General features: G+C 46.2%; 1 protein-coding gene and 1 long non-coding RNA gene across 5 annotated transcripts; one reads left to right on the top strand and one right to left on the bottom strand.

The window, feature by feature from the left end:
* Nucleotides 1-75: 75 nt before the first annotated feature.
* LOC110004128 (protein Wiz-like) lies at nt 76-26,621 on the bottom strand. 4 transcript variants are annotated; one of them, XM_065965159.1, is made up of 17 exons: nt 25,349-26,621; nt 24,626-24,801; nt 23,742-23,931; nt 23,450-23,525; nt 22,036-22,205; nt 20,374-21,924; nt 18,437-18,883; nt 17,304-17,747; nt 12,386-12,508; nt 10,212-10,763; nt 9,157-9,606; nt 7,751-8,269; nt 5,953-6,519; nt 5,417-5,628; nt 3,272-3,533; nt 2,932-3,097; nt 76-2,159 (listed from the first exon to the last, which is right to left on the bottom strand). In XM_065965159.1, exons 2-17 carry the CDS (start codon nt 24,725-24,727, stop codon nt 1,808-1,810), a joined length of 6,183 nt encoding a protein of 2,060 aa, XP_065821231.1. In that variant the 5' UTR covers nt 24,728-24,801; nt 25,349-26,621; the 3' UTR covers nt 76-1,807. The 4 variants fall into 4 exon arrangements, with proteins under 4 accessions (XP_065821231.1, XP_065821232.1, XP_065821233.1 ...); XM_065965160.1 differs by having other exon boundaries at nt 17,304-17,744; XM_065965161.1 differs by having other exon boundaries at nt 23,450-23,486.
* LOC136183126 (uncharacterized) lies at nt 14,551-20,317 on the top strand. The gene is made up of 2 exons (XR_010668944.1): nt 14,551-15,459; nt 18,460-20,317. It is a non-coding gene; the product is annotated as an uncharacterized lncRNA (long non-coding RNA).

The following is a 26,621-nucleotide window of genomic DNA, read 5'->3' as shown; positions in this document are numbered from 1 at the left end:
ACAGGCCAGTTTGGAGATTTTCCCTTCATGACATCACAAAGGGCAGTAGCCCCTCCCCCAGGTGGGTGACACTCCACGGCAGGAAGTCGCTAATCGCTGGCTACAATGGAAATTATGGAGAAGTCGGCAAAAGTTTATAGAAGTAAATCGTCGTCAGATTCGAGTCGATGGGCGTTGAGTTTTGTTTGTAGTGTTATTTGGGTTTTTGTTTGTTTGTGTGTTTGTTTATGATGATGTGCAAATATAAGGTTCAAAGGTATCATTAGGTGCTTTAAGCTACATTCAATCTAAATGTATATTTGGGGATCACTATTACGTTATAAAGTTAACTGGGGGGGGGGGGTGTGTGTTCCCTTTTTGGGTGTGCTTGCTCTTTCACTGATCAGGTTAGGCTTCTTCAGATATTTGGCCCGTTTCAAAAGGAGGCTTCAGTAAGTGCTCGTTGATGATGTCATCATTAAAAGTGCCTGTTTTTAAAGTCTCAACTACGAGACGAGCATGGTTAGAAATGGACCTTCATGCACTGCAAAAACTCCACAACCACATTCACCTGACGAGCCCAGGTAAACATCTGACTTCAAAGAATAAAAAAAACAAAAATTAAGATATTTACAAAATCTGACATCGGGGTAAGCAAACTTTACTCGAGTGTCCTGATATGAGAAGTCTGTTTAGACACTTCAGTAGAGGTCGACCGCATGAAGCCGAGTGCTCGACGACTCAGTTCAGTCAGAGCCTCAGTCGACTGCCCGTCTCATGCTGCATTCAGGTGCTGCTCGGGTGATCAGAGTGTCTGAGTTAAGAAGTCGTTTTTCTGACTTCAGTGTGTTCATGTGATTTCAGTTTGGAAAGTCTGAATTTTGTAACAACAGCACAAAAAACAGTGTTGTTGCTACAATGAAAAATATCTGTGAAATGTAAATGTTAAAAGTCAGATTTAAGTAAAAAGTTGATATGCAATATGTGAATTAATAATAAGTAGTATGTTGACATTAACAAAATGTATTTTGCCCCCCCCCCCCCAGGTGATGACGATTCTGACGTCAAGTCGGGGAGTCGATACCTTAATTCTTTCCCGAGTTGTTGTTCCGACTTGAGCAGGCGTTCATGAGTATTTTACAACTTGGAAACTCGTTTTTCCGATGTGTTGAACAACACATGAATGCACCGTCAGAGTCCGCACATGGATCCGGTTCTGTTTTTATATCTTGGAATGAGATGTTTCTCTGGGCTCATCAGGGGAATGTGGCTTTTTGTAATGAGAGATTTTTGATGAGAAATTACACTTGTTAAGATTTGAGTTTTTGCAGTGTGAGAGGCTGAAACCAGAACTACCAGTATGCTGATTGGACTGGTCAGAGTCTCAGAGGTCTGAGTTTATAAAGGGGGGGATAAAAGGCGAGAGAGGGGGGCATGAATGTAGTAAAAAGTAGGAGGAGGGCGAGGTTAGATGGAGGGCTACATTAACGCTTAAATCAGCCAGTGAAATGTTTCCATCATCGCCTGGACATTCAATCTAAACAAGGCAGAAAAAAAACAACAAACAAATCATTGGTTCTGTTCCGTCTCTTAACCTTGGGACTCTTCTGACAGTCGTCCGTCCCTGTGGTGCACAGGTAAGCCAGGAGAGCTTCGTTCCCATGGAAACGGGACTTAGTAACAGTCTAGAAAGCTGCTTCAAAAAGGTGCTCAGAGGGCAGACGCTCCTCCTCGACAACGCTCTGAAGGCCGAGGGGAAGAAACAGATGGACGAAAAGAAAAAGGTGGGGGGGGGGGGGGGGGTGGGCACTCAGGGAGTCAGAGGAGCTCACACCGTCTGGGCGGGGAGGGGGAGTGGAGCCGGAGAAGGGGTGGGCTGCTCCTCAGAGACCTTTACAATCTTTGTGGCAGTGAAAGGCGGGGCGGGCTCAGAGGGGGGCGTGGGGGGGGAGCTGCTGTTGTGGGCTGAGGTGCGGGTCGGGGTGGAGGTGATGCTGGAGGTAGAGGTGGAGGCCTGGCCCGGGACCGGGACGGGGTCTCCGGCCGGGGCGGGGGGTCCAGCGGAGGCTTCTTTCGGAGCAGCGGGCTTGTTGTAGTTCATCTTGAGGATGTGCTGCTGGAGGTGTCGGATCCAGTCCTCCTGCACCGACAGCGGGCCGTGAAACTCCACCTCACAGAACCTGAGACACACACATTTTGACTTTTTGCAAATTCTACATTTTTATCTTTTGACAGATGTTTTTATTTCAGAGCAGTGAGACTAAGAGACGCTCATTTCCTCTGCAGACCTTTTTTTTTTTAAAGGTGCACTCTGGAGTTTTGGTAGAGAAATGTGAACGTTGAAGAAATGTACAGATTCTGTGGTAAATGTTCATAACTCTATACACAAACTGTCCTCAGAGGAACATGTGGCCCCTGAAACACTATTTGAAGATACAATTATACGAAAGAAGTTGTGTTGTGGGGCCTGCAACAGTGAAACTGTAACTGTAGCTTTTTAAGCTCCAAACAGTGTCCAGGGATCCATTTTTTCCTCTGAATAAAGTCTGTGTATTTAGTTCAGAAAATATAGCATAGATTTGTTTCACTTCTCCAACTTTTAAATTTCCCTACAAAATCTACATAGTGCTCCTTTAAGGGTCATGGGAACAAAATCTTGAACACTGGAGTAATTCAAATCACAAATTACTTTTTTGTAATATAAACGCATGCTGCTAAATTCAGCTGCAGGATCTGATCAAATTTTTTTGTGCGGCAGTTATTTCTGAATTGAAGCCCTCGCTCGTTGCTGCCAGGAAATCCCAAATGATTCACTGTTCTCTATATAGAGCAGAAGCAACTAAAAGTGGAGTAAATCCAGCAGGGGGTGGGGGGGGGGGGGGTGGATTTAACAACTATTAAAAATATATCACGGCTGGTCTACTGTTGCTGCCCTGAATATGTTCCACTCACCGGCACTTCAGGGTGTAGAACTTCCCCACCAGTTTGACCAGCGGGTAGGAGGGGGGTTTGGGCACCAGGGAGGGGACGGTGCCTGTGCGGGGGGGCTTCGGGGGGCCACTGTCCCTCTCTGCTCCGTCGGGGAGAGACGGGTGCTTCAGAGGTCGACGCTCAAAACCTTAAAAACAGAGGAGGGGGGAGGAGTCAGACGGGGTACTTTTTTTTTTTTTTGTTTATTTGCTGAGAGTGAAATAAGCTGTTCTCCCTTTCTTCTTGATGTTTATATTCTGTTTTATATTCCACCTTTACCTGACTGAGTGCATGAGCAGAAGGGACATATGTTCTCACGTACCCCTGGGCAGCCGGACGTTGAGCTCGCTGCGCGCCACCTGCGCCTGCAGCGGGAGGCCGCTGGCGAGCCGCGAGGGACTGGGGCTGCCACGGTCGGACCGGATGAGAGCGCCCTGCAGGCTGATGCTGCCGGCTTCATCCTCGGCGGTCTTGGAAGAGCCGTGGCCGACCTCACGGCTCAGCGGGCGCACCAGGCCCACAGCCAGAGAGGAGGGCCAGAGGGAGGAGGAGGAGGAGGAGGAGGAGGAAGAGGAGGAGGCCTTCTGTGAAGACGAGGAGAGGAGGAAATGATCAGAATCTGCAGAAGCATCGAGGTGAGCTTCTCTTCTTTCACACTTGGATATGGAGCTAGTGTAAGCGACATGGGTGTATGTGAAGGAATCAATCAGTCCAAACACGTTCTGGGTCTTTCTCCTAACTTTCTCTTCTCTCACTACACAGCTCACTCCTGCCTGAACAGCGCCCACTAGGTGGCCTACCTGATAACAGGATAGTACCATTACTGTAAACACTTGTAACCAACATTATAGTAATCATTGAAGAACATACTGAAGTTATGTCTGCATAAAGAAAGAACATAATAAACGTATGTTTCTAACGTGTTTGCATATTCCATTTTCACTCTAACACTAGTAAAAATAAAAAAACATCAATGTTTTGATACCAAGGCAACAAAAGTAGAAGTCTGAAGAATCCAGTATTGGGTAATTTCTCAAATTCAAAAATTGCAGGAAAACTCCAACACACTATAAATTGCAAAAGAAAACACATCAACTTATTTGAGCTATTTAGACGGCGTGCAGAAGCTTGTCGTAATATTGATGGAAAAAAAAACTAAATATTCGGTTTACCATTGCAAAGCAACGCGAAGTCATTTGAGCTGAGAATATGTTCAGCCTATTTGTCCAGAAGTGACTTAAAAAAACAATAATTAAGATAATCAGGAGCCACACACACACACACACACACACACACACACACACACACACACACACACACACACACACACACACACACACACACACACACACACACACACACACACACACACACACACACACACACACACACACACACACACACACACACACACACACACACACACACACACACACACACACACACACACACACACACACACACGAGGATCACTTCGTCGCCCCAATTACGCCTCTGCAACATTCACATTGATGGCAAAACGTCTGAGGTGTGTTAACACTGCAGGATGAAACAGCGGTCTGAACTGTGTTCATTTTCTCTGTGTTAAACTTCAGTCTCTCAGTCGCTGATTCCTGCTGTGGTATAAAACCTCACAGAACAATAAACGCAGCTCAGTGTGTCGTTCATTACTGAGGTATTACAGAAACAAAAAACCCTTTACAATATGATCACAAGGACGTTAGAATCTTGTTCTGTATGTGTGTCACATCTCTGCAGGGAAAAGGTGTGACAGTGACGCAAATGCACCAGAAAGTAAATTCAGCGGGGAGAGAAAAGAAAAGAAAGGGGAAAAAAGCGTACATTTTCCTCTATCAACAGCTCGCCATGATTTATCTTTGTATGAAACATAAGCTGCCAGGCACCCCGGTTACTATGGCAACTATCAAGTCAATAGCTGAGCTGTTCTGGCATCTGTCCCCTCAGTGATTTTTTTTTTCGCTGGGTGTAAAGAGAACAGAGTCTAACAGTAATGCTCAAAGCTGTTAGACAACACGTCTGAAGCTTTCCAAGACACAAAATGTCTGTCGAGCCGCCAGCTGAGGCGTGTTAGATCTGCGAGCGAGACGCCCGTTAAGAGACACCGGGAGGAGAGTGAGTGTGTCAGAGAAGCAGCAGCAGTGTGTGTGTGTGTGTGTGTGTGTGTGTGTGAGTGTGAGTGTATCCTGTATCGTACTGTCTGAACTCCTTTTTTTACTCTTTTACTCCGAGGAAACTCCACACTGTGTCTGAGTGTCAGAGAGCAAAGATAACGCTGCGTAATAACAACACCTGCTCTGACCTCAGGCGGATTACCTGCCCACTCGCCCTCTTCTCTATCTTTCTCCTCTCTCTCTCCTCTCTCTCCTCTCTCTCGCTCGCTCCCCTCTCTCTTCTCCCTCTCTCTCTTCTCTCTCTCTCCCCCCCACCTCTCTCTCTCTCTCCTCACCTTCTTCAGGGTGGAGCGGCTGCCCTGCATGTAGCTCCGGTGCATCTCCAACACCTTCTGCGGCCGGCTGCGCATCCAGGCGCTGAGCGTCTCGATGGGGGAGCCGTTCACGCACCACTCGGTCACACCGAACTGCCTCAGGTGGGCTCGAGCGTGGCTGGCCAGCGCCTTACGGTTCTCAAAGAAGAAGCCGCACAGCTCGCAGCTGGGATCTGAAAAACACACAAATGTAATGAAGATGAACTAAACAGATAATACAGATGCTATAACTACTATTTTTTTTTCCAATCACAGCAACTTTTTTACCAATTCAACCAATCATCTTAGCCCCGCCCCCTCCCAGCCCCATGTGTCAACATCTACATCTTCAGACTTCTTTACTTCCTGAGATTTTTGTAGTTTTACATTTTTTTGCTGTGCTGAAAATAGTTGTAGTTATTTTTGCAAATCCACTTCCCTCAAATTCAGTCTCAAAACATCTCAACTTTTTTCAAAAGCTGCGTCACAATCAGAAAAAACCAGCCTGCAGGACTCACCCTGGTGTCCGTGTTTATCTGGGGAGGGTTTCCTCTTGTAGGAGAAGTCGTGTGGAACGGGTGAGAAGGTCTTCAGCTGATGTGACGGAGAGAGGCCGCTCTCTGCTGATTGGCTCTCCTCAGACAACGCTCTTTTCCCCAGAGCAGACATCCTGGAGAAGAACTTCCCTCCAGACGTGCCCACAGACATGAAGCCCTGCTTGTGGAGTCTGGACCCGGACTGCAACAAACTGAGGGGGGACTTCCTGTACTTGGAGGCGTGGTAGGCGGAGACGCCGAGTCCCTCCGAGCCGCCGTAGCTCGCCGCGCTCTCCCACAGAGGACTGCTCGCCCCATGGCTCGCCTCCTTCTTCACCCGGTGGTCTGAGAGGGGGGAGGGGCCGGCCCCTCGCTTGTGCATGACCTCCCTCAGGGTGTCGATGGGCGAGCCGTTCACCGACCACTCGGTGATGCCCATCTGACGGAGGTGGGAGCGGGCGTGGCTGGAGAGGCCTTTACGGTTCTCAAAGTATTCTCCGCAGAACTCGCAGCGGATGTCCCGCGTGGGCTCCACGTCGTTGGACATGGCTGAGACGGAGAGAAAGAGAGAGAGAGAGAGAGAAAGAGAGAAAGAGAGAGAGAAAGAGACAAAGAGAAAGAGAGAAAGAGAGAGAAAGAGAAAGAGAGAAAGAGAGAGAAAGAGACAAAGAGAAAGAGAGAAAGAAAGAGAGAAAGAGAGAGAAAGAGAAAGAGAAAGAGAGAGAGAAAGAGACAAAGAGAGAGAGAAAGAGACAAAGAGAAAGAGAGAAAGAGAAAGAGAGAAAGAGAGAAAGTCAGCGACAAGAAAATATGATTATATTTCTCTCTCTCTCTCTCTCTCTCTCTCTCTCTCTCGACAACAAGAACAACTGGTTTAATGCAAACGTGCACACATCCAGTAACTTTCCACTCAATACTTCTTTTTCTATGACCTGCAGTATGCACCCCCAAAACACTTTCAGATCATCAATCTGAAAGTTTTCTTCCAGAACATGTTTACATATGTTCGCTGTCTTTTCCAAACCACCAATCATTTCTGTGCATTAAACATGAAGCTTAGCTTAGCTTAGCTGTAGAGTGCAAACAGATGGAAACAATAAGCACTCTAATTGACATGTTCTATCACGTCTGTTTCATTAACTAGAGTGAGCTATTGGCTGCTTCACAGGTGGTTATGTTTGTACTCTTCTTCATTAACTGGCTCTTTCTCTCTCTCTTTATGACGCCCCCTCTGGAGGCAGCAGCTGACTTCTCAAAGCTGCAGGTGGGTCCCCCTCCCCCCCCCCCCCCCCCCCGTACTGAGCAATAAAGAACTCCGCCAGCCAAGACTTCCATTTTCATCTGCTGCCTTTTGATCGAAGTCCAGCCAAGGAGAGAGAAGCTACATCGAAGAGGAAATGATTATCTGTACCTGAACGCAGAAATCTTTTCATGGATATTCAGTCGAGCTGAATCGTTCTTCTCACTGGAAACAGGGAAACCTGTTTCTTAGAGAGTCCCCTCCCTGCTCATCATCTTCAGGGGGACAACATTGATCTCTGTCTGCATGAGAGTGCAGCTCAGTGCAGATTAAAGGGCCAGACAACTTCTCTGCACTTTCAGATGCAAAACAGGAGCAAACTGCCCGGAGCAGGACTCTCTGGACATCATTAGTGCTGTATGCTTTGAGAATTAGACTTTGGGACGGAGCAAATGATGCTATTAGCTGATGTAGTGAAGCCCCCCCCCCCCCCACCTCTGCGTATTACCCAATGGTTGAAAGAAGTAGCGCTGGGCTTACCCAGGTTGAGGGGGAACACGCTGTCAGAGCCGCTCCAGCCCAGAGCTTCACCGGAGAGGAGACCTGCAGATCTCCCCACAGCTTCGGGCGCCGTCACCTCCAGCTGCACCGGCTCCGGCTTCAGCTTCAGGATCAGCCCGCCGGACGAGGCCGGGGACGCCGAGCTGGATTTAGAAACAGAGGGAGGAGGACTGGAGGGGCGGGCAAAGGCGAAGGGGAGACGACCGAGGAGGGAGGCCGAGGAGGGGGAGGAGGAGGAGGAGGCTGACAGAGGGGAGCGAGGAGGAGGCCCCCCGGGGGAGGATGGTGGAGGAGTCTTTAGATGTGGTTTTAGAGGAAGAGCGCAAGGCAGGCCCCGTCTGGTGATGATGTCCCTCAGGGTGTCGATGGGCGAGCCGTTCACCGACCACTCGGTGATGCCCATCTGACGGAGGTGGGAGCGGGCATGGCTGGAGAGGCCTTTGCGGTTCTCGAAGTATTCACCGCAGAACTCGCAGCCAATTTCCTTTGGAGGTTCACCTAAGAGACCAGGAAGTCAAATACAGTCAGTGTTGAAAAATGTAAAAAGTAAATGTGTTTTATCAGCTCCCCCGACCCCACAGCAACAGTTTTTAGCGTTATCTCGATTAGCCTCGGTGACCGATGAATTATCATGCGTTAATTTCTCCCTCTGTTAAACTTGTTTTAACCCTCATGCATCACTATGGACATTTTTGTCCATTTGGTCAAATGTTTCCTCTTCATCTGGTCATCATTTTGTCTGTTCCTGCATATGGCACCATTTTTTGTAAGAAAGACTCTCTCTTGACAAATTTTGGAATGCACATTTTAATTTTTTTAATAGATCAATAGAACACTGTGAAACATGTTTACTACCCTCTTAAGTCATTAAGGACAAAAATGTCCACTTACAAAATTAGAACAGATTGATATTTTTTCTACTTTTGTTCTGCATAAATCTCTTAAACAACTTCAGCCCTGCTCAAAACTACCAAACATTCAATCATTTTTAGGAATTTAACCCTTTAAATGCCAGAATCATGTAATCAAACTGGCATTTAAAGGGTTAAATTCCTAAAAAAAATAGAAAAAAATATCAATCTGTTCTATTTTTATAGCAGTTTTTTTTTGTAAGTGGACATTTTTGTCCTTAGTGACGTAAGAGGGTCGTAAATGAAACTGATGCCTGAGGGTTAAAGAATCTAAAGAAAATAATATGTGAAGAAGAATGAGTACATCACATGCTAGAAAAAAGTTGTCTGTAGAGCTCCAGACCTCACAGCCTCGCATGTTGAACGACAAACCAGAAGACATAAATACAGAGCAAACAGACAAACTGCCGGGGGTCTGGAGGGTCAAATCTAATTACAGCCGATGATTCTTATTTCATGTTGATCTGAACTCACTGTGTGGCAGGGCCATGAGCTCCCCGCTGCTCAGGCGGAAGACCCTCATGGAGGAAGATTTGAGACGCTTGGCAGGCGGGCCGTGTAAGGACGAGGCAGAGGAAGAGGTAGCTTTGGATGTGGACCCGCCCCTCGCCGTGGTCACCTTATACAGGAGGGATGAAGAGGAGGAGGAGGAGGAGAGGTTCAGCAGGGAGGAGTGCTTCGGGCCAGAGGCGAGGGCGTGCGGCTCGGCGTGGTCGTCGAGCTGCAGCGTCCCGGCTTTGTGCTTGAAGTCGTCGCTGTCCATGAGCTGGTGCAGGAGGTCGATGGGGGAGCCCTTGGATTCCGAGTACTCCACCCCGAAGTGCCGCAGGTGGGCTCGGGCGTGGCTGGATAGACCTTTGCGGGTCTCGAACCAGGCGCCGCACAGCTGACACACGATGTCCTTTGTTGGATCGACCTCCAGAGCTGCATGAGGAAAAATCATAAAGTGAGACTCACAGGAACAGCGGGAGACTTTCCCTTTGTGATGTCACAAAGGGAAAGTCTCCAAACAACCTGTTTGAGCACACATTCTCTTTAAAAGCTTCATATGTGATGTTTTGATCCAGCAGATGTCGCCCTTGAGCACCAGCATGAAACCAAAACAACTCACGCTGCATTGTTGTGTTAGCATGCTAATGCTAGCGATCTTTATTATGCTGGTATCTTCACACTGCATGTAAATTTACCTGAAATGAGCGTGATCTAGAAACACAGTTAAGCAGTGAGTACAGTATGTTATTCTTCTTTTCTCTAGTCCCTCAATTAAACAACTTTTATCCACGAGGGGAGGAGTCAGCCGGCCGTCCGGGCGATGTAAACAAACTGAAGATAGGACTCTGAAAACTCTGAAAACATCACAGACAGTGGGACTCGGGTGTTACACCCATTGTAGACAGTCATGACTCACAGAGTTATTTTCAGAGGATAGACTTGATTTCTATTTAAGTGTGAAAAATCACATTTAAAGACTTAAAAACTGACTCTTGATCTTTACAGCCCAAAGAGTAAATGCAGTTAAAGAAACTTACTGAGGTTGAGCGGAGCGTCATCCTCCTGGGGGGCCCACAGGGGCTTTGTTGTTGTGATGGAGGACGAGAGGCTTGAGGTCAAACTTTTCATTCCCCCGGCCTTGTGCTCCGGCGAGCGTAAAGGGGAAGACACGGGCAGCAGAGAGGAAATGGGGGCTTTCCTCACCACCGAAGGAGGGGATCCAGAGTGGGGCGGGGCCGGAGAGGCGCCCGGAGGAGGCGTAGGCGTGGACGAGGAAGAAGGGGGCACCGATTTCGCCGCTTTGGCCAGGAAGGAGAGGGGGAGGAGTTTCTCGTCCACGTCCATGTCGTCTAGCGGCTCATCTTTGTGAGGAACGCTCGGGGAGGAGTTCTTGGCGGTTGATCGGGACGCCGCCACGAGGAGCGGGCTGATGTTTCGCTCTTTGGCGATCTGGTGGAGGAGGGTGAGGGCGGCTCCGCTGTGCTCTGCAACACCGATGCCCAGCCGGCGCAGGTGGTAGCGGGCGTGGATGGACAGTCCCCGCTTGGTCTCGAACCGAGCTCCGCACACCTCACACTTCAAGTTGTGGACTACAGAAGACAGGAGAACATTGAATCAAACCCTAACCCACCATGTGTACATGTAGGAGTCCTAATAACTGAAAGATACACATTTGGAGTCATATTGCTGTGATGTAATCACCAATCTGTTAAAGTGCGTCCACTTTAAGTTCTTGTACTTCTCCCTGACAGCATTACACAAAGGATCCCTACAGAGATCGACCTTTTGGTTGAAGACTTGTGCTGTTAAAAACTAGGAACATCCATTACATCACTCTTGAGAAATTCACCAGGTCTCTCTCTCTCTCTCTCTCTCTCTCTCTCTCCCCGTCCCCCCCGCGTCTATCCCTATCCTTCTTCCTGCATCTCCCTCAATCCCATTTTTCAAACCCGGCTCAGTTTCTACAATTCTACAATTCACTTATCAGACTCTTTTATCCAAAGCGACGTACATCAGAGAGTAAGAACAACACAAGCAAGGATCTAGAAAAAAGGGAACAATGTGAGTAAGAGCAAACGATCAGCTTTGAGTCTGATTGGACACACAGGTGCTGACAGGAAGTGACCAGAGGCAAAGCACAACATTGAGGGCAGTTCTTGAGATCTCTAATCAGTATAGAAACCATCTTATAAGTCGTCGTTATCAAACAAAAACCATCGTCATTACCATCATCATCATCAATAATATGGAGACCATCATCATTAAGTTAGTAGGTATTCATGAAAGAGCTGGGTCTTTAGCTTTTTCTTAAAGGTGCAGAGGGAGTTTGGAAGTTCATTCCACCACCGGGGGGCGACAGAGGAGAAGAGTCTAGTCAGAGACTTAGGACCCTGTTGTGAAGGTTGGATCAGACGCCTTTCATTGGCAGAGCGTAGTGGGGGGGGGGGGGAGTGTAGACCTGGATCAGAGAGTTAAAGTAAGGAGGAGACATTTTTGTCTGTTTTGTCAGCGAGCAGCAGAGTTTTAAATTTGATGTGAGCAGTAACTGGGAGCCAGTGTGAGGAGATGAACAGAGGAGTGACATGTGCTCTTTCAGGAACGTTGAAGACCAGTCGTGCTGCTGCATTTTGTATCATCAGTTTCAGCAGACAGCTGTTCTTCATGAGTCTGCCTCTGCTCCAGATTTCTGCCTCTGACAGGAAGTTGGTTTTTTTACCCGCTGTAACTTTGCTAAATGTTGCTTTGAGCTCATGACGTTGGGTCTTTGTAACACAGCAGTGAGTAAGGTCTTTACCTGCTTTTCCTAAAGTTCTTTGAGAACGAGACCAAGGAGTCGGATGAAGCAACTCTTACACCACAACACAGATTTCCTCCTTCATGTATTCTTCCGTTGTTTTCTTTCTAACTGAAGCACCAAAGTTTTTTCGACAGCAGGTGGTCACAGATGTCCCAGAGGACGTTTCCCCTCACTTACCCTCCTGTCTTCACCCAGCAGTTAGACGAGCGCTCATTAACTCCTAAACACATCCGTCTACCTTTCCCCAGAGACCCCCCCTCCCCGATGTCTGTCATCACGCCTCATCACCGCCCTCGGGTCACTTCTTTTTAACTATTTCCCCCACTGACAGCTACGAGAAAGACTTGTGCTGTGACAAATGCGATCCCTTGTCAACACTCGGGGGGGTCAGCACTCGCACATCTTTCCTCTCACCCTTGGTGTTTGCATCGTCCCCAGGAGACGGGCTGTCTGAGTCCGCGCTGCACGGCGCTGTTTTCCCCGGGCTCAGACCGTCCTGCTCCTCATCCTCTTCATCTGCTGTTCCCTCCTCCTCATCTTGAAGAAAATCACAGACAGAAGTGTTTTAATTAGATTGTTATTAAACCTTTTAGTGAGCGTGGTTATGAATCACCTGGAAGAAGTCTGATAAATCTGAGTTCCTAGGCTTCTAAAACGTCAGCCTTTAAATCGATCTGAATGTACTCTGAAGTCGGGCTGTCATGATCCCAGGAGTTTAAAAAGATATGATCGAAGTAAAAATCAAACAGTTTTTAGACAACAGCAACAACAAAAAGAAGTCCCAGGACACCAGAAGCTGCATCATCATTTCAGGAAAACTCCTGCACGCCGTCTCAACATGGGCAATGATTCAGTGCAGCACAGTAACCAAAATCAAAAACTTCACAGCAACCAAGAAATGAAGAAGATTCAGAGAAGATTCAGACACCCAATGTTGTTTAATTCTCGTTTCCAAAAGTTGCAAGCTGCACACTCTCCTGCACACTGAGTCAACGGCACAGATTTCTGCACTTATATATATTTTTATTTTTATTCTTATTGGTGTGCATTAGTCTCTCAATGATTTTATAAACTACTTTGACAATAACTTTTCTGCACTCTCGTAAAGCACTTTGAACTGCAATTTCATTTGTCTGAAAGTTGCTTTATAAATAAAGTTTCATTGATTGAATTGGGTACCTGAACGTTGCCAACATATTTTGCAGGAGTTTGCATGCAGTCGGATTCCTTCCTCTCCTGTGCTCCTCTCTCATGATGTAGATGTTTTCATAGCTTTGGTACTTTTGGATAATAGAAAGATAGATACTTTATTGATCCCGAAGGAAATTCAAATATCTATTCTATTCAATATATATTCTAATATTGAATATTTTAAAAATAAAATAGGAGATTGAATTGTTTTAAAATGCGTGGTATGGATAAATAATGGAGTTTTGGAACAACCTTAAACAATTCTAGTCAAAATAAAACATTAGAAATTCTATCTTTTTGGGACAATATGAATAAAAACCTAACAATGCCGCTACAGCAGCAACAAAAACAGAAGTCTGAGGCGGCCGATATCGGGTCTTTTCTTGTTTTTAATTCACAAAAAATATCAGGCAAACTTCTGCAAAATGTCTGAATTGCAAAAACACATTGGCAACGCTATGTGTAGAAAAATGTCACCAATGTGTGCAAAGCAGCTGTGAGTGTGTGTTCAGGAGTTTAACTGCAATTACTGCTGGATTCATTCGTCTCTGACTCGTTTTCTCATCAGATAAATGTTGTTTTTATTTAAGCTTTGATACTTTAGGAATTAATGGATCAGACAAATAATGGAAAATATATCTTTTTAAAACACGTGTCAAAGAGTATCAACATTTTTCAACAACCAAAACAACAATACTTGTAAAAATGTAATCAAAATCGATGCAGCAGCAACAAAAACAGAATTCTGAGGCGGACAACATCGGGTCGCTTTGTGTTTTTAATTCACAAAAATTGCAGGTAAACTCCTGCAAAATGTCTAAATTGCTTCTGCAAAATGTCTAAATTGCTTCTGCAAAATGTCTAAATTGCTCAAACATGTTGTCTGTATTGTAAGATTTGTGTTATTCAGACAGTGCTCTCCCTCTGTGTGTTGATTTGATACCATTAAAATAAATAACAGAGGTTGTGTTTTTAAAATGTGGCTTCAAAAAGTCTCAAAGATGTTGACACCCTGATTCTTCATCGCCTCCCAAATCAGATGAAATAAAAGCTGCAGGCTGAGAGCCGAGTAATAACAGCACATTATTATTATAACCTCTTCTGTGAGGAAATGCAGATGGAAAAAATAATGCAGGCAATGACTCCCTGTCTCACACACACACACACACACACACACACACACACACAAGTGATAATTGCATACTGTATGAAACAAACATGGCAGTCTCTGTTCCCGCAGTCAGGCATTCCTGGGACAAAAGTGCCATTTTCTGCGACAAATGGTTAAATCAAAGAGACGTGCAGGAGACAGACAATGCTTTCTGTCTGGTGGGCGGCTCTGCGCCTGTCAGTTCATCTCTTGACTGTAAAAGATGTGACACCTCGACGCGCAGCCTTTATTATAACACCATCTATTATCATGATTATCATAAAAACAGAAGCACCACTTTATATCCTAAAGGGGGAAAAAAGAAAGCAGCAAGTTGACTTTTATCCTCATCCAGGAGGAGGAGGAGGAGGAGGAGGAACCCGGACCGACCCCTCACTTCCCGAGTAAAAAGTGATACTTCGATTACTTGGTTGTAAGTTGTAATAAGATCACCGACTACCACTGCTTTCACATGTCTACAAAGTTAGCTGTGTGTGTCCAGGGAGGATCCAGCTGTTTAGTTTAGAGTGGAAACAAGCCGAAAAGGCGAGCACTTGAAAGCACAGCGTGTCCTCTATCAAAAATCAAAGCAAAAGTAAAATGGCGAGGATTGGGCAACTGTAGGTAAATTTTGTAGAGATCCTGCAGCACTGGAAACACTGGACGTCATCCCCCGGCATGCACAATGAAAAACCTGGCAGGCATTCATAATGAAAACACAAACTATCATTAATCACTACTATCGATCCGTGCGCGCCACACGGAAACACATCCAGTGACCTGCTTTACGAGCTTTTGACACGCGTGACATGGTTCTACCTGCATTCATTCTCCTCTCACATATTTAAGAGGGTTTTTTTTTGTTTTTTTTTTAATGGCTACAATGAGGAAGAAGAAGATGCAGCGCGAGACGTGTGATCTGAGGGCACGCGGGTGCTCAGGAATTACAGCGCGCGGTACTCACCGGTCCGCAACCGCAGTGCATCCGGACCTGATCCGGACCTGATCCGGACTCCCCCCCCGGCAGCTGAGGCCAGACAGTTTTTTTTTCTCCGCTATTGTTTGGGTCTACGGGGAGGTGGAAGCAGCCATTTTGCCCCCATATGCACCGCTAAGCTAAGGCGTGACCAATCGAGTGGAGGCGGAGGTTTGGGATAAATGCACCGAGTGCCACATCTACCATGGGCATGAGGGACTCTGTCTCTTTCTCTCTCACTTACATACACACACACACACACACACACACTCTCTCCCCCTCTCTGTTAGGGCTGCTTTACTAAAACACACACCATCCTGATTCAAACACACACAGCACAAAAAGCAATCTGATAAATGCCCTTACACCACAGTGCCAGCTTCTCTCAGCTCACATTTCAAACTTCTTCATGCATTTTCATCGTCTTCTTACATCCATCCAGGTGGTTAATACTCTGTGTGAGAGGTTTCATCATGGCACCAGATTTTAACACTTCTATAAGCTTCTGTTTCCACACCACAGCACCAAAACCTTTTGGCACCTCATATTGAGTAACTTCTTGATTTTGTTTACTCCTGCACACGGTCTCAATTTCACAATAACTTTGGCAATGTGTCTCTCCTAAAGGCGGCTTTTAGTTTCCAACATGATTCAAAGATGTGAATATTTTAAAGCTTTTTTATTTCTTTGAAGATACCGCACATCACTGGTTCTCCAAGTGGGGATCGGGGACCCCCCAAGAGGTGCAGTCAGGACAGAAGTCTGAGGCGGCCGATATCGGGTCTTTTCTTGTTTTTAATTCACAAAAAATATCAGGCAATCTTCTGCAAAATGTCTGAATTGCACAAACACATTGGCAACGCTATGTGGAGCAAAATGTCACCAATGTGTGCAGAGCAGCTGTGAGTGTGTGTTCAGGAGTTTGACTGTAGTTATTGATGGATTCAGCCCCTAACAAGGTTGTGACATGCCCTTCCAAAGAAAACAAATTCAAGGTTAAAATCATCATCAGGTGTCGCTGTTGGCCTGGTGGTTGGGACGCTCTCCCCATGTACAGTGCCTGTAGTCCTCGAAGGGGTCACCCGGGTTCAAATCTAACCTGTGACCCGCATGTCATCCCCCCTTCTCTCTGTCACAAACGTCCGACTCTAACCACCGTCCTGTCTCTCCAATAAAGGCAGAAAAAGCCCAAACTATCTCTCTACCCAGCTGCTCCTGGATGTTCCTCCATCCATTGTTACACATTCACACACCACTGATGAAGCAGAGGGAGCAACTTGGGGTTAAAGGGATACTTCACCCATTTGCATTAATCTTTGTATCATTAGAAACCTGGTAGTATTTTTCACTGGTCGCCCTCATTTTCCCCTGAGATGGGAAATCTTTGTATTTCTGAGTCTGAAAAGGAGCTTCCAGTGACGCAAAATTACGATTTTTGCGTCACTGGAAGCTGTTGTGGTTAGCGTGGTGAAACTACAACGCTAGTTCCTCATATTTTCGACCACTGAAGCTACAGACCAATCACAGATCAGTGGGCGGGAACTCACTCCCAGAATCAAAACTTTAACGTCCGCCATATTGCTTGGAAGCTATTAATAAAATATTTCTGATTCTGATTCTGAAAAAGAGGACCTTAGTGGGAGTGGCCTGCAGTGCTGTGCATTCTGGGATTTGGTGTCTTTCATCCACATGAGCCAAAAAGACACTTTCTGCCTTTTCACGGCCAAGAAGGCTCCAACTTCAAAATGTATTTCACATTTCTACATATATGACCCAATGTCAGTACAGACTCATGTTTCAACGGGTGAGGTATCCCTTTAAATGTGTTGACCAGGGACACATAGACACCGCTGCTAATCAAAACAATGCAGGTTATACTGAATGAGAACATGTGGGATCGAAAAGTAGTGCACATAATTACGCGTTCTCTATCACATGCAGGAACCTCCAAAACAACCAAACAACCAATGAGCAGCATCAAAACGGTCATGAAGACTTCAATGACTAAGACTTACCTTCACGTTCTCCATCGGCGTCCTCCTCCTTGCAGCGTTGAGGCGATGTTGAAGAAAGAGCATCGGGGTCAGCGGCACTCAGCGTCCTTTCACTCGTCTCCCCCTCCAGTTTTACCTCGACGATTCCCTCCCCTTCCTCCTGCGTCTCCTTCTCCTCGTCCTCATCCTCATACTCGACCTCATCCTCGACCTCATCCTCGACCTCGTCCTCGTCCTCGTCCTCAAACTCCTCCTTCGGGGGGGCGGTGGGGAGGACGAGGTCGGGCCTGCTGGAGAACAGCTCCCGCAGGATGTGGATTGGCGAGATGGTGACGTCCCAGTTGGTGATGCCGAAGTCGCGGAGGTGGGCTCGGGCGTGGCTGGACAGGCCGGCCCGGGTGTCGAAGCCGGCGCTGCAGAACTCGCAGTGCATGACGCTGAACGTGTCCGGGTCAAAGTTAGCTACTGTGGAGAAGACGGGGACATCACGATGTTATGTTCAAGTGGAGTGGGATATTACACATCTGTATAAATCTGAGGCAGAGTGTTTAATCCACTCTGATCCTGTATTTGATCATGTCTATAAACCCCTCTATTTCAGCCCTGCCCAGAACAGGCTGTTTCTGTGTCTGTAGCTTTAAATATGTAAATGAGCTGTGTCTGACCACGCCCCCTCTCTGGAAGGACTTGGGTGTACTCGGTCTTTCTCGCTCCATGTCCTATTGTTTACGGTGAGAAGGCAGACTCAGAGGGCAGAACAAACACCTAGCTGTGGGAGTGTCACCCACCTGGGGGAGGGGCTACTGCCCTTTGTGATGTCATGAAGATAAAATCTCCAAAACCGCCTGTTTGAGCACACATTTTCTGAAAAGTGGAGCAGGTAAAAGATGGAGAGGATGGACTTTTCTCATCATTGGGGGGTTTGTAGACGGACTAGAGACACATGTTAGTGTTTTTAAAATATTTTAAAATAATGTGTGACCTTTAACCTTTAAAGACTTCTAAAAGCTGATGACATCATCTGGGCTAAAGGGAAATCTGAACTCACAGTGGTGGTTGAACTGAAGCACATGTCAGGGTCATAGAACAATAAAAAAAGTGATCTTCTCTTCATCCCCTCAGCTCTAAAGAAATGAATTCAACAAGCGGCTGACCTTTCTTCTTCTTCTTCTGATAGGAGAACTTCTTCTCGATGGCGTTGACCTCCTCGGGGGAAATGAAGTGACGCACGTTGTAGCTGACGCCCACCCTGTTCAGGTGTCCCCTGACGTGATTGGCGAGCCCGATGCCGTTGTGAAATCGATCGGGGCAGTAGGGGCACTTCCTCTCCACGCTCTTCATCGCCTCGGCGTCCTCGTCCGTCTCCTCGTTGTCTTCATCCAAGACGGCCTCTGACAGGAAACGCCGCACGTTGTCCTCATCAATGTCGTACTCGTCGTCGTCGCTGTCGATCTCTACGGGAGCGGCGGCATGAGGAACGCGGTTTCTCCTCCTCAGAAAGAAAACCTTTCCGTCTTTCTTCACTTCCAGCTCGTCCTCGTCCTTCACACTGCGCTCAGGAGGGAGCGAGAGTGGAGCGCTCTGCTCTGCTGGACTTTCATCTGAAGAGACAGAGAAGTCAGAGAACTGAAGCAGCACTCATACCTGACTCAACAACTCTTTTTCCCCCTGGCCAAACGTCTGTACAACAGACTCTTGCACAGAGAGACTCTTGGACTAAATCTTCCTTTTTCCATTTCCCATCTGCACAGCCGTCCCAAGAGTCAGCCTCTAGTTAGACACTTTAATGCTAACCTCACAATTATTTAAATTTAAATCGCACCTTTAATGTTTGCACTGCCTGTTACTTGATCAATTTGCACTATCTGCTCTGTTTTGAGGTTAATTTGTAACAAATGTTTCATGTCATGTACGTCTTTGTAACCTGCTACTGGATGCTTTGAATTTCCCTCGGGATCAATAAAGTATCTATCTATCTATCTATCTATCTATCTATCTATCTATCTTTAATAATTTGCAGCTTCAGCTTGGACTGAGAGGTTCTGTTCCTTTAAGAAGCTCTAAAGAAGAGTATTGCATAAACCAAAGAAAAGTCTTTAATAGGACCCCTTATCTTGAAGTTACAACATCAGGATCTGGGGTTAAGTGCCTTGCCCAAGGACACATGGGACATGTGGTTTCAGGAGCTGGGGATCGAACCCCCGACCTTCCTGTTGAGAAACGACCGACACTACCAGCTGAGCCACAGCCACCCGATCACATGGACTACAAATCCCACAAAAAGTGATAAATAAATCGGTTCAAACATTTTTATTGTGCCTGATTTTAGAGGATGCAGCACCCTCTCATAAAATAAAACATAAAACAAGGACGTCGTAAAATCATGAACAAAGTAAAAAAATTAAGAAATAAATATTTGAAGTCATTTAAATTTAAAGGAACTCTAAAGATGTAAAATTCCTTTCCCGCAGGTTCTCTCTCTCTCCCTCTCTCTCTCCCTCTCTCTCTCCCTCTCTCTCTCTCTCTCTCTCTCTCTCTCTCTCTCTCTCTCTCTCAAATGAAGACACCTGATTGGAGCGATGATTTGAGAGATTTCTGTGGCCAAAGATTTGACAGACTTCACATAGATTTTAAACTTGAACTCTGCACTGTAACTTTTAACTCTTTTTATATTACTCTTTTTACTTTATTTATTTCAATTAATTTCATTTGAATTATTTTTTATTAATTTAATTAGAATTATTTTTTATTAATTTCATTAGAATTATTTTTTATTAATTTCATTTGAATTATTTTTATTAATTTCATTAGAATTATTTTTTATTAATGTCATTTGAATTATTTTTTATTAATTTCATTTGAATTATTTTTATTTGAACATATTTTCAGATTTAATAATTTTTATGATTTTTAAATTTTCTATTTTAATGTTTCTTTTCTTTCCTCTGTCATGATGCTTTTGATGTCTTGTGTGAAGCACTTTGAATTGCCATGTTGTTGAAATGTGCGACAGAAATAAACTTGCCTTGCCCGTTTTCAGCGTCTTTGCTGCTGTGTACAAATACTGTCAGGGTCACCTGGTGAGTCTCACCTGTGTTGGATCGTGCTCTGTTGTGCGGTTTCTCCTCCACAGGTGAGTTCTCTTCTTCTGCATCGATCTCTTTGCTCTGATCTCCGTCCTGCTGCTCCTCCTCTTCTTCTTCTTCTCTTTCACTCCCTGGAAACTCATCATCATCATCCTCCTCATCAGAGCCTCTTGGATGAAACTTGACCAGACTGGTCCAGGTCTCCCCCCTCCGGCTGAACCTCCTGTTCCTCACACATCTGAAGGCCACCTGACTCGCAGGTGGCGCTGCAGTGATGTCTGTGATCGTGCAGTCCTCAGAGTCGCTGACTTCTGAGAGACGGTCCGAGTCCAAGCTGTGTTTTAAAACCCGAGCGCCGACTTTAGACCTCGAGCGTCGCCCGGTTTCTCCCGCCTGCGGCGCCCTGATGTGTTCCTGATGAACCAGTTTGTGGTGTTCCCTCATCAGAGTTTGAGTCAAGGCCTGAAAGGAACAGAGACCACAGGACAGAGTGCATGACGATGAAGCGGGGGAAAGGGGGGCGGTCTTGGGAACAGCTTTTTTTCTGTTGTGAGTTTTGGTGTGGTTAGCGAGCGCCTGTGGGGTTCTCGTGCTGAAGTCACACGTGGCGCAGACGAAGCGGCGACGGGCCTGCGCCGGAGCTCGAGCTGAATTTGGAGGAGTTGTGTCAGAGAGGAGAGCGGCTTCAGATGCAGAAAGTGGGGAAAGAGGTGGAGATGTGACTATTTTTGGGTCTGACATTTCGCCTGGAATCGAGGCCGCTCCTGCATCTTGCGTCACATCTGAGTCTGAACTCAAACGCTTCATGAAGTTCTGCATCTCTCCAGCGGTCCCGTTTTCATTCAGCTTCTCGATCTCCTCCAGGATCTTCAGACGGGACTCTTGGTGCCGCCTGTGGTGGTCTGCCAGCTCGAGGCGGTTCAACAGACTCCATCCACACTCCACGCACTGGAAACGGCCATTTTGACCCTCGCCCCTCCCCCCGCCCTCCTCGCTCTGACAGTGCTCCACCATGTGCTCCTGCAGGTGCTTCTGCTTTTTGAAGTAAATGCTACATTCAACACAGGTGAAGATTTCTGTACTCTGCACTCCCCCGCTTTCTTCTTCTTCTTCTTCTTCTCGGTCTCTGAATTTAATCGGTTTCTCCACCGTTTCAAAATCCTCAAAATCGTAAACCCCTCCGGCTCCGTCCTGCTGAGCCGAATCAGCAGGCTTCAGTTTCTGAGGGCTCGCTCTCGCCCGCCCGCCGCTCGCAGGTGAAGTGCGTCTCAAGGTGCCGAGTCCGGAGAAAGGCCTGAGCAGCACCCTCTTCTTCCTGCACCGCTGGATGAATGTGCAATGAGCCCAGGGTGCAGGAGGGGGACTCTCGGGGTCTGAGTCTCCGGGGAAGCTGTACACATCCCTCTCAGGCTCCTTGCTTCCTGCTCCCTTGGGCCTTCTCTCGTCCTCTCCATTGTCTGCCTCCTCTTCGTCTGTTTGGCATCCTTCCTTTGGTTTCACTTTGGACACAAACAGCTCGGCTCCCTCTGATACATTCCAGACTTTGCCGTCTGACACTGAGGAGAGAAAAAACAGCAGAATGAGAGGATCAATGAAAAGGAGCCTAAAAATAAACCAGAAGATATCGAGTGCACTCGCAGGTTCTGTTTCCTCCGTATGGTTCTTACATTCTGTTTGGCAGCGCTGAGATGTATTTGGCTCGTCTGTCTTTGTGCTCTCGTCGTTGTTGTTGTTGTTGTTCTTGGTGTTATTGTGCCCCTCCACGGGAGCGGGGGAGTCGGCCTCGCTGTGCAAGAGCGGCCATTTATCAGATTCTTGGTCCTCTTCACTATCAAGTCTGGACACCATGAGAGAGGAAGACATTAAACACTGACTTTCTGTAAACATTAAAAACTTCATGTTTGGATAAAAAAAACACGCTTTTATTTTGAAAATAAGGAAGTTACAGTAGATCCTAAGTTACGACATTAACTGAACCGTGGAAAAAAGGAGCTCGCTACAGATGGAAAAGTTTGAGCGAACGGCTAAAGGGAACGGTTAAAACTTTTGACTTGTTAGCTGAGCCGTCTGTGAGATTTTTGAAAGTGAAATGATGCGTTCAAAGACGCAGCAGTGTCGTTTATTTCCATCATTCTGGCTGCTGGAAAATTTCAGTCTTAAGATTCTTTGATGGTTTAACTACGGTGCTCCAAGAGGGACAAACTGGCATGACATTAATGGGAATAAAAATAATAATTACGGCATAAATCTTAGACCTTAACCACATTGCGATTTAACGTGGTAACGCTGACAGGGCTAGAATTTATGCTATGCTACGCTAATTAGCTGGTGTTTGATGCTTCATGTGTTGCATACAGACACGAGAGCGGAATCAGTGAAAAGATAACATTTCTCTGACTATGAAACATTAAATTGTTACTTTCTTTAAAAGCTTTATGTGATTTTTTGATCCAGCAGATGTCGCCCTTGAGCACCAGCATGAAACCAAAACAACTTGCGCTGCATTGTTGTGTTAGCATGCTAATGCTAGTGATCTTTATTATGCTGGTATCTTCACACTGCATGTAAATTTACCTGAAATGAGCGTGATCTAGAAACACAGTTAAGCAGTGAGTACAGTATGTTATTCTTCTTTTCTCTAGTCCCTCAATTAAACAACTTTTATACACGAGGGGAGGAGTCAGCCGGCCGTCTGGGCGATGTAAACAAAGTGAAGATAAGACTCTGAAAACTCTGAAAACATCACAGACAGTGGGACTCGGGTGTTACACCCATTGTAGACAGTCATGACTCACAGAGTTATTTTCAGAGGATATACTTGATTTATATTTAAGTGTGAAAAATCACATATAAAGACTTTAAAGTTATTTTCAAAGGTGGGTGGGGGGTCAAAAGGAGACCTCAGTTTCTCTAAATTCCTGGTTACGGCCCTGGATATATTTAATATTAGTCAACATTACTTCACAAAAAAATGTCTGTTTTTTGGGCTCCTTCCTGAACTACCCTGCAAATGACCGCCCCAAACACCTTCCTCCTCCTCCTCCTCCTCCTCCTCCTCCTCCTCCTCCTCCTCCTCCTCACCTGAGTCCAGAAGAAGGAGATCCAGGGCTGTGAGCAGCTAGACCATGAGGGTTAGAAAAGTGCTGTAGCTCCTCCTCTGACACAGAGCAGCACGCAAAACACACAACCACAGCAACACATCACTTCACAGCTTAAAGGTTACAGTGAAAAATACAGTGCATACTCAGGTACTACATAAAGAAAGAGAGAGAGAGAGGAGAGAGACTTCTGACTCCATGCAGACAAAAAGGAGACAACACTACGCTGCGTCTCTTTAGAAATGTGCAACAGGTTTGAAAATGCATTGTGTTACCATCAAGTGTTTCCTTCTCAGAGTCAGAGTCCCAGCTGAGGGAGGAGGGAAAGGCTGAGGACCTGAATCTCCTCTGTGCGCTCCTCCCTGGGTCTAAGCTCTCGGTCTGCTCGGGGCCCTCGTCTCCAGACGGGGCCCATGAACGCTTGGCGGACGTTGGGCCATCGCTCACGTCTGGAGAGCGTGAGGACTAAGAGAAAACAGATTAGAAGTGGACGGGAATGAGTATTTATCAGGACAAAGCGAGGGCTTGCTTTTGTTTTGAAAAGTCTCTCAAAGTAGTATGGGAGGTGGGCCCTTCAAAGAAAACCCCCTTTCCTCTGTGCTATCTTCATTCAGGGTCTGAGGTGTAGTAGAGGGGGACTACCTTTCTTCTTTAAGAATGAATAGCCTCTTTACTCTCCTACTTTGGTTTAATTTAAAACAACTGATTTAGGCTTAGACCGGGCCCTCGTTATGCTGCTATAGGCTAACTGTGAGCAACAATTCTCCTACATTTTGCCTCCGCACTGTCTCGCTGCTTACTTGTTGACATGAATCGAGGGGTCGATTTGCAGCATGGTCCACGTTGCTAAGTGTCCCTGCTTTTATTTTTGTATCTTTCTATTGTCACTACTTTAGGCCTGTAGCTGCTATAAGCCTGTATTATATGAAGCTCTAACGTCAGGAAGACTTTAAATATGCCTTCATGGTCGGGTCGGTTTCTCATTCATGCACTGTGTCGTCCCTCAACCACCGCCCGACGCCCAGCCTCCACCATCGTCCCATATTACAAATTATTCTGTCTAGACCAGCTCTATCACACGATAACTTTAGTGCTTCTTTGAGCCTATACAAAAAAAATTAATGTAACTGAATGACGTGCTTCCTTTTTGTTTTCTTACTTGTAAAGTGCAGCTGAGAAAGGTGTCAGGGTCTTGTGCTGAGTCCGAGGCTGGGAGCCCATAGCTGGTCCCTGGGGTGTGGGGTCGCCCTCCTGGCTCCATGGTCCCCCCCCAGAGATCAGTATGGAGTCCCACTGATGACCAGCCGGGCCTACATTGTGCTGTCTCCTCTTCTTCTGCAACCAAGAAACACCAACAAAACAAAACAAAAACAAAGTTTTATAACGCCTTTTAAAGTTTAAAAAAATCCTCCCCCCCCCCGAGCTAACTCAAGGATTAGTAACTGTGAAACCTGCATGCAAGATATTTTAGAGAAGATTAGAAAAGCATATCAGCATTACAAAAGTGTCAAATCTGCAGAATCTGCCGTGCTCTGGCTGTCCTAGGTATCTTTTCCAGCTGTAGTTTTCAGCCTGTCTGACCTATTTCTGCTCTTAAAGAATGAAACAGAGCGCACACATGGTTACATAAATAAGTGGCCTTTATATTCAGGCCCATGTCCTCTCCTGCTGCCCCTCTGATGAAAAAAGCAGCAAAATTCCCCGGGAACATCCAGGTAGGTGTCCCCTCGGGCTCTGAGTCTGAGGCTCACATCGATCCGTTGTCTGTCTCTCTGTCTGTCTGTCAGGTGACTGCAACAACAATGCATCCACGCTCAGTGCATTTTGAACCCAAAACGCCCAGAAACTGCAGCTTTTTTTTTTGTGAAGTGCAAATACTCACAGAGATCGGCCTGGTTTTGGTTTTGCGGGTCGCAGTGGCAGCAGGCTGTTTTAAGCGCCCTTCGTCATAGTTTGTGGAAGGAGCTGAAGCTTCTTACGCCCCCGACACGACGCCCTCCGGAGGCTCCCGCAGCTCCCGGGGACAAAGTTGCTCTCCTAACCGCTGCTCAGGTTTTTTGCATGGATCCCTGGAAGATGCCAGACAGAGGACTCCATGTTATTTGGCTTGCAGGCACGCCACGGCTCTGCGTGCGTAACGTCAGCGGGGAGGGCGAGGAGAAGAGTTTCGAGTAAAAACACCGGAGAGCAACCGGGGATAAGTTCATAACTTTTACCACTGCTTTGATTTTATTCCCGTTTCCGTGACGCTGCGTGGATTTACGTGACAGTATTTGTGTTCTGACGCGTTTTAATCACGATGACACTTTTCTCTTACTACGAAACTGAACAGAATGACTTCATCACAATGACATCGTCTCATAGTGTGACACATTTATTGATTGTAAACAAAAATATATAAAACTGTCACTTATTGCGTAAGTAGTTTAATTCTGCAGCACCCTTTAACCCCCACACGTGACCTATTTAAAAAAACGTCTTTATTAAAGATGTCACACATTTATCACTCGGGATAAAATCAGGACATTCGTGCTAATTAATCGATAATTAGGAGTAAAAAGAATGCAAAACGCTGCACGTTAATAATCACATTATGTGTTCATCTGGCGCCCTCTAGCGGCGAGACATGGAACTGTGTTTATACCATTCAGGACACTTTCCCCACCTCTGATAAAGGAAGAGAAAACTACTGTGTAAAACATATTACTCCAATTAAATTCCCAAAAGCAATGAATTACAGATGTAGAAGCGTCCAGACATGCTAATTATTTATTGAAAAAAGTTAATGTTTTCTGGATGCAAGTAAAGCATTTAAATGTGTTAAAAAGGAAAAGATAAAAAGTTTAAACGGACTGACTTAAAGCAGGTTCCTGTTCTGCAGCATGTAACACTCAAAGATCACATGAGGCAGGAGACTCAACGGGGCGGCGGCTCAGTGGGTAGAGTCGGCCATCTCTCAATTGGGAGGTCGAGGGTTCGATCCCCAGCTCCTGACTAAACTCCAAGTTGCTCCTGCTGCTTCGTCGGTGGTGTATGAATGGATGAGTTAATGATGGACACTTCACATAGCAACATCTGACGTCAGTGTGTGAATGTGTAGATGTTTAAGCGCTTACAAGTTTTTTTAAGGGGCCCCACCCCTCGATGTGAAAATA

This window comes from Labrus bergylta, chromosome 16 (assembly GCF_963930695.1).
Source record: "Labrus bergylta chromosome 16, fLabBer1.1, whole genome shotgun sequence".
In the NCBI taxonomy this organism is placed as follows: domain Eukaryota; kingdom Metazoa; phylum Chordata; class Actinopteri; order Labriformes; family Labridae; genus Labrus; species Labrus bergylta.
This window is presented reverse-complemented; position numbering and strand designations above follow the sequence as displayed.

Bases quoted from the DNA above. Each gene is read 5' to 3' on its own strand.
- LOC110004128 (XM_065965159.1), bottom strand. From the start codon at position 24,727: ATGGAGCCAGGAGGGCGACCCCACACCCCAGGGACCAGCTATGGGCTC. The intron at 23,526-23,741 runs GTAACACAATGC...GCTCTGTGTCAG, and splicing joins TGAGAAGGAAACACTTGATG to AGGAGGAGCTACAGCACTTT. The intron at 12,509-17,303 runs GTAAGTCTTAGT...ATTTTCTTCAAG, and splicing joins CGCCGATGGAGAACGTGAAG to ATGAGGAGGAGGGAACAGCA.